The 18,346-nt window shown below is 33.5% G+C and overlaps 1 protein-coding gene across 1 annotated transcript in view; it reads right to left on the minus strand.

Annotated features, from left to right (window-relative positions):
- The window catches only part of LOC122736209 (zona pellucida binding protein), a 101,080-nt gene that overhangs the window by 66,995 nt on the left and 15,739 nt on the right, over positions 1-18,346 (minus strand). The window contains exon 4 of the mRNA XM_043978313.1: positions 2,266-2,415. Coding sequence (XP_043834248.1) covers positions 2,266-2,415 — 150 coding nt within the window. The remainder of the gene's footprint in view (positions 1-2,265; positions 2,416-18,346) is intronic.

The following is an 18,346-nucleotide window of genomic DNA, read 5'->3' on the forward strand; positions in this document are numbered from 1 at the left end:
TAGGAATCTAATTCTCTTGACTCCTTTCTTTGTCTCTCCTAGGGTAGTCAGTGAATCATTAAACATTTATTAAGTCCCTACAATGTGCCAGTTGCAACTGCCTTCTTTCTTCTGGTTTCATTTATGGCAAAAACATCAAGGCTTGATATGATGCAGTTCCTCTAGTAGTGTCTGCTTGAATTCATATTCCAAGTAGCAAACAGCCAAGATAAGGTTTACAGACAGTTTAAAAACTGTGATTCTTAGTTCCTTCTTCCTCCACTTCTCACATTCTTCCACAGTGAAATCAGAAGCAAAAGGAGGTTACAAAGTCTTAAAGGGGAGTCATTTTGGACTTTTCTTTTTTCATGAGTTTCCATGGCCAAGTAAATCATCATCATATGGCCAACCTACTGGCTACCAGCCGAGCTTTAGAAGCAGTTTTAGTCTATTGCAGCATTTCCAACAAGGTAGCAGTGCCTTCCAGACCAGGATTTGAGAATTTAGGGCTACATTCATGAATGGAGCAATAGATTAAGACTCTATGTACTGCATTAAGGGTTAGATTAAGATGGGATTAGGGGCAGCTAGGTGGCGCAGTGGATAGAGCACCGGTCCTGGAGTCAGGAGTACCTGAGTTCAAATCTGGCCTCACACTTACTAGCTGTGTGACCCTGGGCAAGTCACTTAACCCCAATTGCCTATCTAAAAAAAAAAAAAAAAGAAGAAGGGATTAAGGAATAAAGAGAAAGGTTCTACAATTTTAACTAGCTCTTTATATTTCATTAAATTTTGTTCTAAACTATGTATGCAATTTACTTTTTTATACTAACATGACATATGTTTATGCTAATGCATGTTAATGCATGTTCTAATGGCGAGCTCCTATTTTTGTTTTTTTTTTAACAAAAATGGACAAGCGAAATAAAAGTGATGCTATTATCTACTTAACAAGAACTAGGGAACTCACATCTAGCCATGATATTATAATCAAGGCACTCTGTTCAATAAAACTGGGCATGTCCTTTTACCCAGTAATATCACTATTATGCCTGTATCCCAAAGAGAGCAAAATAAGGGAGAAAGGATCTATATGTACAAAAAATATTTATAGCAGCAATTTGTGGGGTGGCAAAAATTAGAAATTGTGGAGATGCACATCAATTGGGGAATGGCTGAGAAAGTTGTGGTATAATGATTAGGATGGAATACTATTGTGATATAAGAAATAATGAACAGAATACTTTCAGAAAAACCTGCAAAGACATATATGAACTGGTACAAAATGAAGTGAGTAGAACCAAGAGAGCATTGTATACAATAACAGCAATATTATACGATGACCAAGTGTGAATAATTTAGCTATTCTCAGCAATAAAATGATCCAAAACAATTCTAAAGGACTCATGATAAAAAATGGTATCCACCTCCAGAGAAAGAACGGAGGGAATCTGAATGCAGATCAAAGCATACTATTTTTCACTTTATTTTTTTCATATTCATTTTTTTCTGGTATGTGTTTTCTTTCCAACATAACTAATGTGGAAATATATTTTGCATAAGTGCACATGTATAACCTATCAAATTGCTTACTGTCTTGGGGAGGAAGAAAGGGAGGAAGAGAATTTTGAATTAAAAATTGAAAAAAACCCAAATGTTAAAAATTGTTTTTATGTGCAATTTGGAAAAATATTATTTTAAAAGATATAACATTTAAAAAATGTACCTTTATTCATTGAGCAATAGTATACTCAAGTTGTAAAGCAATTGTCTATGAAGAAAAAAAACTATCCTTAAAATGAACCAATATATGAAGAATGTATGTTATAATAACTACGTTTCTAAAAATTATACTGTTGAACTGAATTCACTAAACAATGTTTTGTGCAAATCGGTTCTTGGTACTAGAGACTGAACTCTTAATTGTATTTTAAGCAGAATTGATCTTGACAGTTAGATCTTCATATCCATCATTCTTACTTCAACTGTCCAGTGAAGCCCAGAGGAGCTCTTACTACATAGTGAAGACATGTATCTAAGCATTACATCCAAATTCACTCTATATAATAATCCAAATGCTGAGCAAATGTTATTTGCTTGATGTAATTTCTTCTTATTCAGTATTATGGTTTCCATTTGTTTAATTTTAGTATTGCTATTAGCTGGACCCAGAAAGAGGGATCCTGCATTTGTGTATGCTATAGCATTAGATTCCTTTATAAAAATTTAAAGAAATTAAACATTTTAAGGGGAAAATTAAAGGCAAAAAAGAAATATTCTTCTTACCGTATATGACATATTTTAGTTGGAGAGTTTTTTCCACCTCTTCTGCAGTATGTTTATATGAAAGGGAGCAAGTATAAACTCCACTCATCTCTTCACTGAAATTTTGGAATATAAGGCTTCCTGATGTTGTTACTTGTACAGAGGAGTTTTCTAATAAAGAAATAAAATGTAGTTATTAACCACTAAATGTTGATCTAGTTTCTTAGGATAAATTACCAAAGTAAAATTCCAACCAAACCAAAACTGCCAACGTTCAACTGCAAAGATTCTAGCATTGGGGTGGATATCAGAAGGTGAAAGAAAGGGAGGGAATAATTATGAGGTCTGTCAGCTAAGGGGATCATGTTTCAGGAAAATCCTTCATAGTGTAAGTTTATTAGCCAATTAATCAAGTATTTATTGAGCTCCTATGATGTGCAAAGAAAATTAAAGACACAATCCCTCTCCTAAAGGAATTTAAAGCCTATTTGGAATGAAAGAATATTTAAAAATTAATGAATAATGTAGAGAATCAAATGTCAAGTCCAAAAGAAACACTTTCCTCAGTATTGGACTGTATTACAATGGAATGGTTGCTTCATGAGATAGCAAACTCTTGTTAGTGCAGGTATTAGAGACTAGATGATACAGAATTGTTATAAGGATTTCTATCTTTGTTAGGAACATAGGTTGGAAAATCTATAAAGCCCCTAACAAATCTATATAATTACTATTTGGAACATCAATATGGAAGTCAGTAATACTGCTTCAGATAACCATTTTTCTCAGTTAATAAACTGTTTAACTAAAAATTTAATATATCACACCCATAAAAATTAACTCTTAGAATTCATCTCAGTTGATACCCAGAAAATTTCCTGATTCTCATTTTTAAATTATGTGTTAAATATGTTTAATAATAAACTTTAAGAGAAGTATCAAGGGATGGTGGGTAGAAAGTCAGACTCAAAGTCAAAAATACATGGGTTCCAGTCCCACCTCTGACACATACGAGCTTTTGTTTCATAAGGTCATTGAAACTCTCAAAGTTGCAAGAAACTCCAGAAGACTATAAGCTTTCCTCAGTGGGAGTACTCTATAACAGTGAAAGCACTGGTCTGCAGGAAACATGGGGGAGGAGGAAATTAAAACTCCTTTGGAATAAAAAATGGAAAAGATGATGTCTTCAGCAAATAAATATAACCCTACTGTAGGTGAAGCCTAACTCAGTACAAGCTTTCAATAAAGAGAAAACATTAATGACTTAAAAGAATTTCTGAACATTGGTGCACCAAGAATTTTTCTGCAGATGAAGGAGGATGAACAAGAAGGCATTTTTCTGCTTCATTCTGGACTAGTTAAGTTGACCAATGGCCATGACCATAAAGAATATAAAGTGCTTAAAACATGATTGATTTTGCTGTTTCACATTTATGTCTACATTCTAACATTATTTTGGAAACCTCTAAATAATGCAATAATACTTCTGTCAGAAGTTTCTTTAAGGTAGTTCAGTATTTCACTTTGGGTCAACTTTTAAATCTTATTTTTCTTATCAGAAATAGCATTTTAAGTTAACTAGTTGAAAGATTAGCAGGAAATCTGATGCTGAAGGTAAGACCGATTCACTTTAACTGATAAAGGAAAACATCACTAATTATTAATTTTGAAATCAATGGTTTCAGTAATAAATGAGCTAAGAATTACATATAGAAATGATTCAGGACTTTCAAATGAAAACTAAACTGGGATTTCTAGTCTTAGGTTACTTTCTTACTGATTTATACGCTGATTACTGAAGTCCTTATTGAGGGGCTACTATATAGAAAGCACAGTGCTAGATATAGTAGGAGATACCTACTATCGGCTTATCCTTTAGTCTTTTCTGCTATAATTAGTGTCTAATTTTTTTTTCTAAAAAAACAAAAAATCTCTAAAGATTTTATCTTTACTATTAAGTAATAATAAAGAAATAAATTCTATACCAATATGAAGCATCTGATGAGTGGAAACATCTCCAAGTGAGGATTGACTATTCTTAGAATTTGAAAAATAAGTATTTCAGAATCAGAGTTAGGATCAAAAGATCCTAAAACCTACACTAGTAGAAGAATTATGTCCAAACACAATATAGTTTGGGAAATAAGAAAATGTAAATATTCTCTATTCCAAATTTCATTATATAACTCATTCAATGATGCCTAACACCTATACTTCATTTCTTAGTGCCTATATCTGCTCAATCAGAGCCCCACACATGAAGAAGTTCAGGACAAACTAGTATTTTAAAACCTCTGAGGCTAGTGTGTGTGTGTATATACACACACACACACACACACACACATTTATATATATATATATATATATATTTCCTTAACATCTCCCTCTATCATCACTGAGCAAAAGGAGTTGGATTAAAACAAACAACCCCCTCTACAAAAGGTAGCTAGGTGGTACAGTGGATAGAGTGCAGGGTCTGGACTCAGGAAGACTCATCTTCCTGAGGTCAAATCTGGCTTCAGATGCCGACTGTGTAACCTTGGGCAAGTCACTTAATCCTGTTTGCCTCAGTTTCCTCAACTGTAAAATGAACTGGAGAAGGAAATGGTAAAATCACTCCTGTATCTCTGCTAAGAAAACCCTAAATGGGGTAACGAAGAGTCACATACAACTGAAATAATTGAACAAACCCTTCCAAAAATTTAAATTTTTAAAAATTACTTAATACATAATATGTAACAATGTTGTTGGTTGGTTGATTAGTCAAATGTAGGTGGCCATCTATACAAACATGCAGAAGCATGTGCCCTGAGTAGAATGGAAAGGGAACCGACCAGAAGAAGGGAAAGGGAATGTATCACCAATTGCCAACTCAAAACACAGTATGTCCAAAACAGAACTCATCTTTCCCCCCGAAAAACTTCCCCTCTTCTCAGCTTCCCTAGGTCAGGTATTCGGACTTTCTATGTTCAAAAAAAAAGTTTGGTAAAATACATCATTTTCTCAATTTTTTGCAAATAATTTGTGCAACAAAGGTATTAACTGCTTTTTTAAACATTTGATAACATTCATCCATAAATGCTTAAACTAGGTTGTTCTCCCACTTACCCCTTTTCTTTACAGTTTGTTCAATTTTGCCTTCTGAGATTTGATTGCGCTCTTTTTCATTCTGTTAATTTGGGTTATTTAATATTTTTGTAGGCAGTCCTTCATTAAAGAATGTTATGAATTTTGCTGGTATTTAATTGTGTGTAGTGGGCTCAGATAATTATTTTTATTACTTTTGTTTGCTGTGATTTCTCCTTGTTCATTTTTTCTTATTAATTTGACATTATTCACTCTTCTTTTCATCAGATTTCCTGAAGTTTAAACCACTGTTAGTCTTTTGAAAGCGCCGTTTCATTTTGTTTATCATTTCTATAGTCTTTGTTTTCCATTGTACCTATTTCTCCTCCAATTTTCAAGATATCCTCTTTTGTGCTTACTTTGAATGTGCTGATTATCTCATTTTTAATTGCATACTCAGTTCATTAATTCTTTTTTTTATTTTGACGATTTATTTTTGAGAAACATTTTTTCAATCATAGAATAGCTTTAGCTGCATCCCATAAATTTTAGAATGCTATTTCATCATTTTTCTAGTTGATGTAAATGTCCTTTCTATACCTGTTCTTTAATGCATTCATTACTCAGGATACCATTCAAGTCTCCATTTATGAAGCTATCTTTTGCTCATTTCTATTTGATATTTCATCATATTACAATCGATAAAGAATGCATTTAATATTCCTATTTTTATACTAATATGTGGGGGGCAGCTAGGTGGCACAGTGGACAAAGCACAGTCCCTGGATTCAGGAGGACTTGAGTTCAAATCCAGCCTCAGATGCTTGACACTTACTAGCTGTGTGACCCTGGACAAGTCACTTAACCCTCATTGCCCTGCCCTCCCCCCCAAAAAAAAAAGAAGAAAAGGAAACAAATGTATACTTATTTGTAAATTTTCTGTGTCTATGCACATGGTTTATGTATGTTTTTTCACATTCCTTGGAAATCCTAAGTCTTTCAGATCTAACTCCTGCAAGTTTGTCAAGTCTTATATTTTCTTTTTTATTCTTCTCTTAGACCTAATCATATGCAAAGGAGAAATATTATAATTCTTATAATTATTCTTATAGTCTGAGACTTTCAACAATTGTATGAACATTTCCTTTATAACTTTGGTCACTAAAATTAGTTAATTTATTCATTAGTACAATATGGTTTCCTTGATTATACTCTGCATATTGTTATTCAAAAATTTGTTTTGTTTTGCATGATACTATGATTAAAGCTTTTTTGGAATTACCTCATGCACACTATATTATTTTTTTCAGTCTCTTTTTCATTCTTCATGTTTCTATTTAAAGGTATAAATGCTTTAAAATGCACTAAGACTTTTGGGACGCCCTGTGTTTCTGGTATGCAATATACTGTTGGTTTTTGCTTTCTTCTCTACACTTTCAGATTGTTTAATGCAAGCACATTTAAAATTATAATTGTTAAGACCGCATTTTTCCTTCACTTTTTGCTTTTGTATCAATTTTTTTCCTTCCTCCTTTATCACTGATTTGTCCCCAATTAGTGCTACTACTCTATTTTGATGCCTCTTTTTAAGTATTACTATTTTATTTTTATTGATCTTTTTTTACATAACCTTTATTTCTGATATATCTCTTCTTCCTCTTTTATAATCAGGGAGCCAAAAAGCAATTCCACACAACTAACCAAGACATCAGCAAGTCTAACCCCACATCCAATCTGTTTCTGTCAATCTCACGTTTACAACATCTCTCAAATGTGCCCCCTTCTCTCCTCTGAGACTGCCACAACCCTGGTACAGACTTCATCACCTCCGATCTGGACTATTAGAATTGCCTGCTACAAGTTTCTCCCTACTCTAGTCTATGGGCCATTTGGCCATCAAACTTATTTTCCTAAAACACATGTCTGACAATGTCACATTGCCCATACCCAATAAAATTGTGAGACTCCCTATCCCTTCCAGGACCAAATATTAAATCCTCTGCTTGGTTTTCAAAGCCCTTCATAACTCAGACCCCTCTCACCTTTCTAGTCTTATAGCACCCTTCTCTCCCCACCATGTACTTTTTAGTGGGGTGTATGGGGTGTTCAGGACAGATGTTATCAAGTGTTAAAGAAGCAATTAATCCCTATGCTACACAGATTATTTGCAAAAATTGTAATATAATAATACATTCTACGAAGATCTTTTTGTTTGGGGGGGAGCAAATAAAGTTCTAAGCCCTTCACTAGGGGAGAGCAAAATTGATGACTGCAACTGTGCCTCACTTAAATCCAATTCATGCACAAGTAATCACCTGCGCTGTCATTGGTCCTATTAAAAAATGAGGACAAACAACTCTTCAATACAGTGACACTGACCTCCTTGCAGTTACATGAACAAGACACTCCATCTGTCAGCTGTAGGCATTTTCTCTGTCCTCCATTCCTGGAATGCTCTTCCTCCCAGCTTTCAACTCCTAGACTCCCTGGCTTTCTTCAAATCCCAACTAAAAGTCCACCTGCTCCAGGAACCCTTTTCTAATCCCTCTTCATTCTACTGCCTTCCTTCTGTTATTTCCTTTTTATCCTGTAGATAGTGGGCTTTGTATATATTTATTTGCATGTTGTCTGCACCACTGGACTGTATGCTCCTTGAAAGTAGGGACTGGGTTTTTTTTTGTTGTTGTTGTTGTTTTTTGCCTTTCTTTGTAACCACAGCACTTAGCAGAGTACCTAGCACATAGGTACACTTATTGACTGCTCATTGAGTGACTGACATAGGATCACAGATTTGGAATCGGCAGAGACATTAGAAGTCACCAAGTCTAAGCTCTCATTTTACAATGAGAAAACTAAAACCCAGAAGAGATAAGTGATTTGCCTAGGGTTGTACAACTAGTGAGGAAGTATTTAAATTCAGGTCTTCTTGATTCCAAGTCTGTTACTCTCTCTATTAATATTCCGTCCACGGGGGCAGCTAGGTGGCGCAGTGGATAAAGCACTGGCCCTGGATTCAGGAGGACCTGAGTTCAAATCTGGTCTCAGACACTTAGCACTTACTAGCTGTGTGACCCTGGGCAAGTCACTTAACCCCCATTGCCTCACAAAAACAAACAAACAAATATTCCATCTACCTCTTCATTAAGGGGAATGGTGTGATATTTTTCCATTTTTTTCTTCTGGGGCAGATTTGGCCATTATAATTGTAAATAGTGTTCAATTTCAGTTTTTTTGTACTTTTTGTTTTCCCATAGACATTTTTGTAATCATTGTGTATGCTATTTTCTTGGTTCTGCTTTTAAGAACATTCTTTTGCTATGCACTTTTCCAAGAAGTTTTCTTTTGCTTTTTCCTCATTATTTCTCTTCCCTTCCACTATACTCTTGACATTATTTTCTGATTCATAGGTTATATTCTTATTTATTTCATCTTTACTCTTTTCTTCATGAAGGTAAATTTTGCATTAGAAAGACTAAGTTTGAGCTCCCTCTTCTATCCCCTTTTTATGTTATTGCATTTATAAATCTTAAAACATCCTTCTATTTTCTTCTGAAAAATTTTCTTAGAAATATCAATTCAAGAAATAGCATAATCTACATGGGAGAAGTGTTGCGTGGTATCAGTCACTGTGTTCCATTTTTAAACAAAAGCCTAATCATATCCCTTGCCTTTTTCATAATAAGTTTCCATTCTCAAGGTAGCATTATTATTCTATCTCTGGCTGTATGTGCTTCTACCACAACCATTACCTGGATATCTTTCAGGGCTCTTATCCCCTGAAGTACAACTATTTCTCAGAGAAGACAGTGTCCTAATGTTTACATTTCCCCCTTTCCCAGACAAAAATCATTATATGGAACCAGTATTTTACTGCAAATCTCTGTCTAGGTGTGTGTGTGTATAAATATATGTGTATATATAGATATAGATATAGATATACACACACAGATATATAGATATATATACACACACATATATACATGTGTGTATATGTATATAAAACACATATACACATGATATGTATATGTATATATGCATGTATCTATAAGCAACTCTTATGGGAATATTCTTTAGTGACAGTCTTTCAGAGATCTTCCTTCTAATTACCTCCATACCAGTCCCTTCTAGCCACTGTTTTTATCCTAGTCTCTCATAACCTCTACTCTAAGAGACTAAAATAATTATTATAATTTCACATTTCATCTATGGGCTTGGTAGAAAATGGCTTATCCCTTCTACCATTTAATCCCCTCCCCCAATTTGTATAACATTTCAATCTTAGTCACTTCCATAAAATATACTAATTCACTTATAGTGAGTCAAGGGATTTAGTGCAGAGATTATTAATTCTACTCTTTCTCTTTCCTTTTTCCAGAGTCTTTAAAAGCTTCCCTTATATCTATAGACTCTCAGGTTCCCATAGTGCCTTGATCCCTCTTTGTTCTTTCTTTCTACTAAAAAACAATTCCTTTAAACAACCACCATAACAATAATAGCACCACCACACAATACAGGCATACCTCATTTTATTTACTGTGCTCAACATATAGTGTTTTTTTTTTTTTAACAAATTGAAGTTTATGGAAAACCTGCATTAAGCAAGTCTATTGGGGTAATTTTCCCAAAGGTTATATGCTCATATCACCTCTCTGTACTCTCTGTATTGGTAATTCTCACAATATTTCAAACTTTTTTCATTATATCTGTCATGGTGATCTGTGATCAGTGATCTTTGATCTTACTATTGTAATTGTTTTGAGGCGCCACATACTAAGATGGCAAACTTAATTGATAAATTGTGTTCTGACTGCTCCACTCACCATCTGTTCCTATCTCTGCCCCTTTCCTTGGGTCTCCCATTCTCTGAAACACAACAATATTGAAATTAAGTCAATTAATAACCTTACAATGGCCTCTAAGTGTTCAAGTGAAAGGAAGAATCAATCAGTGTAGCAAACTTCATTGTTGTCTTATAAGAAATTACCCTAGCCACCCCAACCTTCAGCAAACACCACTCTGATCAGTCAGCAGCAATCAACATCAAGGCAAGACCCTCCAGCAGAAAAAAAGATTACAACTCTCTGAAGGTTCAGATGATGGACAGCATTTTTTAGCAATAATTTTTTTAATTAAGGTATGTACACTGTCTTTTTAGACATAATATTATGGCACATTTAATATACTACAGTATAGTGTAAACATAATTTTTATGTGAAATGAGAAACCAAAAAAATTTGTGTGACTTGCTTTATTGACATATTTGCTTTATAACAGTGGCCTGGAAACAAACCCACAGTATCTCTAAGGCTTGCTTCTTATAAAATGAGATGTTTATTTCAATAGCATATCTTTTTATTGAGAATCAGATTTGTCTTGTGATTCTGTTGTTCAAATTTGCAAGGTAAATAATTTGCTCACCTTTGTTTAGCCTTTTGTTTTGGTTTGGTTTGGTTTTTTGTTTGTTTAGCAGGAATGCCTGGAATACTTCTCTGGCTGAAAAGTCCATATTTCTTCATTGTTGACTAACCTTGGTTTTAGATTAGTTATTTTGAGTGGTAGCTTAAGCATTTCGATTTTGGAGAATGTTATTCTATTCTTTGCTGTAATTTCTTCTGACTACATGATGATTCTGGATTATTTGAATTGTCTTTCCTTTATATATTTGAAGGTCGTTATCTTAGCTACTTCCAGAATGTTTTGTTATTGATGTAGTGAAATTCGAGCACTTCATGCCTGAGAATATGATTCTGTTTTCTTTTTCATAGTGATCTTTGAGTTCTATCAGTCTGTTCAAGTTGATGTCTGTATTTAAAGTTCTAAAAAGTTTTCTTGTATTGTTTCCTGCACTATTATGTTCAAGTTTAGGTTTGATTATTGTTTTGTTCTTTTCTTTAATCTGTCATGTTCTTCCGGAAGTACTAAGATCCATAAATTATCTGTAGGTTTCTTGTCTTTTGTCTTCAAGGTTAGTTATTTTAACTTGTATAGAATTCATATGTTATTTTGGCATTGTCAATTTGTGCTTCTCTTCTGCCCAATATTTTGCACTTCAATATTTTTGTGTGTCTTCCAGATCTTCTATTTCTTTGGAAACATTTTTCATCATGCTTTCAATTTTTCCTACTCTACTATTTGCATTTTTAAATTCTGCCTTAACAGCTATTATTTCCTATCTAAATTCACTCATAATTTGTTCATTTTTTAAAAGCTTTATTTCTCTTTTAAACCATTTTGGAATTACCTTTTTCACTGGCCAATTTTGGTTTGTTGTCCTTAATATTATAATAATTGATCCATGTGTTCTGGCTTCTTTTTGAAGTTGTATTCATTCTTCCTTCTGTCTTTAGTATACTCTGTTGGTTTATCTGTTTGTGAGCTATTTTCTTCATGGAACTTCTGTACTTTTAACACTTCTTGTTTGTTCTCAACCACCTATCTCTGGCTTCCTCTCTTACACTTTATCTTTCCATACTCTATTGATGTACAGAACCCCAAGAATGGACATATTGGTTTCCTCCAGTCTCTTTGTACTGAAGCACATGATGTCAGTAATGCTTATATCCCGACTCAATATCCTCCAGGGGTATAGGAATTGACCCAGTTGAGTTTCCAGTCCCCATTTCCTTGATAATAATCATTCTTTACTCTCTAACCTATGTCTCTCTGCTACGCTGTGCACTTCCTGAATCTTCTACCTCACTCCCTCTAATCACCTTTCCCTTCCTAAAGGATTTACCTAGCTTGACAAATCAATGGATTTTGCCTCTTATGGAGTAAGGATTTGGCAATGGAATGGAAAAAGGTTTGGGGCAGAGAAGATCAGGTTAAATAACTGTCATGGGGAATATGGGCAGGGATTAAGTTTGCTTGTACAATTATGCCTAGTCCAGGTGGAGTAATTTCTGGGGGGAGGGAGGAAAAGGGAGACACTGAGTGAAAATTTTAATAAGTTCTCTGCTGTTATTTCATAAAGTTTTTACCTTGAATGGTGTTTCTGTCTTCTTAACTTGTGAATTCAGCTGAAATTATTCTATATCTGGTACATAATTCCTTTTTCTGACATTTTGGGATTTCTGACGGTTGCTGGAAGCAACTACTCTGCCATCTTGCTGGTCATTTGATACTGAACCCTTCCTTCACTCTTGACATTCTTGCTATAAATGAAACCAGAAGACAAAAGGAAGTTGCAACTAAATTGAAGAATGGCCCACTAGTTCTCCTTGGGTAGACAAATAATGGAGTTGGTAAAGTTGATTTAGAAATCATTTCATGGGATGTCTGGTCCTTGTACTGCAGTACTCATAATAAACATTTGCAAAGAGACCATCATGAAACTATGAAGACCATTATATCTCATATGACAACATTTGTTTCAGAGGATGAAAAGTTAGAGAAATTCTATGGAATCAATATATGTATACTTTGATACCTGGCGACTTCAGTGCAAAGCTTGGGATAGGCAAGAATATTTTTTCAAGAGTGATGAATGAGAAAAGCCAAAGGCTTGCAGCCTCAAATCTATATATATCACAAATACTCTGAGAAAATAAGTAGAGGGTGCTAGACATGGCAAGCACCAAACAGCTTAAAAAGCAGAGATTTTTATTCTCCACCACCACCACCCTCCCACAACACAAACACACACATACACACACACACACATCCTTTGTGTGTGATTAAAGCTCAAGTCCTATCATTTTTTCACGTCACAAAATTTTCATTTTCATCTTTCTTCCCACAAGAAACTTCAAAAGCTCCAATTTTCACTAATACAAACTACAATAATTTTCACTTTCAATACTTCTTTTTATTCAAATGAGCCAAAAAGTCCTATAAACTTCTGCTACCATGATGTACACCATCTTACTTTAATATGAAAAAAGGGAAAAAATTTACAAAGATCATAAATTACGTTAATATAACTCTGATATCATCAGCTATTTTCCTCACATGTGAATTTCAATCATTTAAAAAGACCAAGATGTTTGTTTTAAAGTATATTTTTCTAAAACACATCATACAACTTTTACCCTTCTTACCCAAATCTAGCAAAAGTGCCATAAGGGCAATCAGTTTGACAAATGTTTGTTGAACTGAGCAACAGATTCCAGGAATAACAAAAATTTTCTTGTTAAATGCCGTCATTATGAACACTGATAATAGTATTGTGCTCCTATATGCTATTACTAATTAATGGCCTTGGAAGGGTTTAAGATATATAGAGTTGCTTATTCCATCACTAAATAGCTAAAGATTAAACTGTCTGATTTCTAATATTTGCTAAAAGTTTTTCTGTTTTCTCCCTCACTGCCAGCAATCATTTTTTTGCTGCAAATATTTTTGCCTTCATATTCCTCTAACGTTTAATTTATATGCTTTGGGTTAGAAAGTCAAATAAAACCTATAAAATTGTGACTAAAATAAAAATTATTCAGTCTCTGAAGGGATTGACGGGCTTTCTTATTTACAGGATATGTGTATTGTGTATGTGTGTGTGTGTGTATATTGTCTATAGGCATACACATATATACATAAGATAAATATACACAAACACACAAAGACATGGTACTCTAATACATTTTTTGCTTACTTTCTGGTTCTTCAATAGATTTCAGATAGTTGAGGTTATAATATAAGTATGTGATGTATAAAACTAAAGTTTTTCCTCTTACGTAGAAAAAAAACCCTATATTTTGCTGGTCTCATCTCATTCTACAATGTCTTTGCCAACTCATTCCATAAATGACCACTGTTTTTTACTGGACCTATGGTTTCAATAACCTAAGAAACTGAATTCTAAGAATGCCAGGGGTACTAAGAGGTTAGGTGACTTACCCAGGGTTACAATCAGTGTATGTCAAAGGCAGATCTAGATCCCAGATTTTGATTCTAAGGCCAGCTCTCTATCCACTGTGCCATGCTATCTTCAGAATGCCTATTTAATTGTGTGTGTGTGTGTTCATGTGTGTGTAGCAATATAGAGCTAAGTCTTGATTAGTGCAAATAATGAATCTCACAAAGTGACTACATTATTTGAAATCACGTTGTATATTTCCACTGGGCTAGAACAAACTACCATTTTATTTTACATCACTATAACTTCAAATACTATGATTTAATACATGCAACCACTTCACAATGTTCAATATTTTCACTAATTGGGATAATGCTGTATATAGATGCACATATAATATATGCACACATACACACTAAGGGGGGAACGATGCTTCGTATTTGAAATATATGCATATATATAAATTAATAATAGTACCTTTTACTTAAAAATTTAAAGTCATTATTATAGAGAATACTATAGAATTTGTTTGCTTTAAAATTTTATATCTATGTACAGCTGGAACATATATTTGCTTCAATGTTCACATCAAGTTTAGAGACTGATTTTTTCCCTACAACTATAAAGATTTGTGCAGAAATTAACACAAAAGTACTCTTATCAAAGCAGGATAATTTTAGTAACATCTGTTAAAATTGAATGCCATTTCTTACCTTCTATTGTTTTATGAGATGCTACAAATCCAGACTGATTGGTTATCCTACAGATGACCTGTTGGCAAAGGCATCCAATCAGAGCATTTAGCTGTAGGGTATATATTCCCACCAGCACACAAATTCATTTGTGCCTTTCTATGTATCTTTAAAAATAGTGAAGGATAATTAGAGTTATTCTTAAAATATACAAATCAAACTCACCAAATAAATTTAGTTTGTTCAAGAGTCTCTGTAGTAAAGAATATTTAGTAAAAAATAACTAAAGATCAAGAGAAATTAAAATGGCCAAAAATTAAACATGTAGTCATGTTTGTAAAAATAAGAATCACCACACCAGATCAGAGCATTACATTAATCCAAATCAGAACCAAAGCCTGATAATTTCAAGACTATGAAAAACTTGTCAAAAATCTAGTCATGCATGCAAATTTTTCAGGGTAAAAATTTCTTCAACATTGGATTATAGTCTAATTAATTTATAATTATTTTTCTCTAAAGACTATCAAATTTGATATTCACATTTGCAAAATGCTATATACTATCTTATTAGATATAAACCTAATTTAAGCACATTATATATGTGTATATATACATATATGTACATACACACATATACATGTATGTATGTATGTATGTGTGTGTAAATATATACATATATATAAACTTTTTTGTTGTTGCTCTTGGTCAGTCATTTTTTGTTGTTTTGTTTTTGTTTTTCTTTGTTTTTGCAAGGCAATAAGGGTTAAGTGACTTGCCCAAGGTCACACAGCTAGTAAGTGTCAAGTGCCTGAGGCCGGATTTTAACTCAGGTCCTCCTGAATCCAGGGCTGGTGCTTTATCCACTGCGCCACCTAGCTGCCCCCTGGTCAGTCATTTTTTTAATTGTGTCTGACTCTTCATGACCCCATTTGGGGTTTTCTTGGCAAAGAGTAGTTTGCCATTTCTTTCTCCAGCTCATTTTACACATGAGGAAGCTGAGGCAAACAGGGTTAAGTGACATGTCCAAGATCAAACAGCTATTAATTATCTAAGGCCAAATTCAAATTCATGAAGATGAGTTTTTCCTGACTGCAGACCTGGTACTCTATCCACTGCATCACCTATATAAGCTATTATCTACTAACAAATGAAGCATAAGTTGAAAATAAATTACACACATTTGAAATCATGTTAACCATAAACAATTATTTGCCAAGAAAAGTAAGAAAAATCTACATTGTCTATAAATCAGTTCTTACATTTAAAAACTTCAAATAGGTCTGTGATTTCACTGATGCAAGTATTCCCTCCATTAGTACACTGGAATTCCCAAATAGAGATCTGCCCAATGTGTTTCACAGTTCTCTAGGTGTTTTCATACTTTATTATTCTTGTAATTCTTGACCTCTGGTTTCCATTTAAATTTTGTTATTTCTCTTCTAGCTCTATAAAACATTATTAGTCTGAATGGTACAGCATTAAATAATAAATTAATTTAAGCTGTATTTTTATTTTTATTATGTTAGCTTGGCCTACCCATGAACAATTAATGTTTCTCAAATTATGTGTATCTATTTTTGCAAAGTGTTTCACAGTTAGATTCATATAGTTCCTAGGTAAATAATGGAACACACCCCCAATATTTTGTAGCTTCTGTATTTATTCTTTTTTTTTTTTTGCAGGGCAATTGGGGTTAAGTGACTTGCCCAGGGTCACACAGCTAGTAAGTGTTAAGTGTCTGAGGCTGGATTTGTACTCAGGTCCTCTTGAATCCAGGCCCGGTGCTCTATCCACTGAGCCACCTAGCTGCCCCTGTAATTATTCTGAATGGAACTCTTTCTAGCTTTTCTTGCTGCAGTCTCTTTACTGTATATAGGAATGCTAATGGTTCATGTGGATTTTAACTTTACTGAAGTTACTATTTCAATTTTTAATTGTTACTCCAGGGTTCTCCAAGTACATAATCATATCATCTGCAAAAAGTAATAATTTTATTTTTGCCTATACTTATTGCCTCAATTTATTTTTCTTGTTTTAAGGCTATGGTTATAATTTCTAGCACTATGTTAAACAGCAGTGGTGATATTAAGCATCCTTACTTTACCTCTGATCTAATTAGCAATGCCTCTAACTTTTCTCAATTACATATAATATTTGCCCTTGCAAATTTACTACATTAAGGAAAGGCTCCTTCATTCCTAAGCATTCTAGAATTTTAAAAAAATGAGCCATTTCAAAAATCCTTTTTAGCATCCATGATAAAATCCTATAGTTTTATTATTTATATTACTAACAAAGCTTATTATATGTATAGTCTTCCCTATGTTGAACCAACTCTACATTTCTAGTAGAAAGACAACCTGGTAACAGAATAATCTCTTTAATACGTTGTTTTAAACAAATACTAATTTTTGAAAAAAAATTGTTATCAGTGTTCATTAGGAATATTGGCCCATATTTTTCTTTTCTGTATTGTCTCTTCCTTATTTGGATAGTAAGTTCTGGTTTAGGTATGGTCTCATATCACAGAAAGAGACTGAAAGGGTGCCTTCTTATTACTGCAAAAGGTTTTTATGTAGCATTATAATTGTTCTCTGAATATTTGATAGAATTCACTTGTGAATCTACTGATCCTAGAGGTTTTTTTTGGAGGAGCTCATTTTTTGCTTACTTAATTTCTTTTTCTGATATTGGGTAATTAAAAAGCTTATTTTTTAATCTGGATGCTTTGTATTCTTGTAAATATTTATCTAGTTCTTCTTAGTTACCAATTTTATTAGCATGTAACTGGGCAAAATAGTTTAGTAATTTTCTGTTTTCAATTGTTTTTTTTGTCATTTTTGATACAATTTAGTTTTCTTTCTCTTTTAATTCAATTTGTATTTATTTTGTTCATTTAAAAAATAGCATCATTCCCCAATTGATAAATAAGCAAGGGATATGAACAGGCAGTTTTCAAATGAAGATATTAAAGCTATCTATAGTTATATGAAAAAATATTCTAAATCACTACTGATTAGAGAAATGAACATTATAGCAACTCTGAGGTACCACCTTACATATATCATATTGGCTAATATGAAAGAAAAGTAAAATAATAGATGTTGGCAAACGTGTGGGAAAATTGGAACACTGTTGGTAGAGTTGTGAACTGATCCAACCATTCTGAAGAGCAATTTAGAACTATACCCAAAGAGCTATGGGACTGTACAAACCCTTTTACCCAGCAATACCACTACTAAGTCTATATCCCAAAGAGACCATAAAAAGTGAAAAGGACCCACATGTACAAAAATAATTATAGCACCTCTTTTTGTGGTGCAAAGAAACGGAAATTGAGGAAATGTCCATCAACCAGGGAATGGCTGAAAAAGTTGCAGTATATGAATATAATGGAATACTATAAGAAACGATGAGCAGACAGATTTCAGAAAAACCTGGTAAGATTTACATGAACTGGTGCTGAGGGAGGTGAGTAGAACCAAGAGAACATTGAATATAGTAACAGTAACATTGTACAGTGATCAGCTATGGTAGATCTAGCTCT

The sequence above is a fragment of the Dromiciops gliroides genome, chromosome 1, assembly GCF_019393635.1.
Source record: "Dromiciops gliroides isolate mDroGli1 chromosome 1, mDroGli1.pri, whole genome shotgun sequence".
NCBI lineage: Eukaryota > Metazoa > Chordata > Mammalia > Microbiotheria > Microbiotheriidae > Dromiciops > Dromiciops gliroides.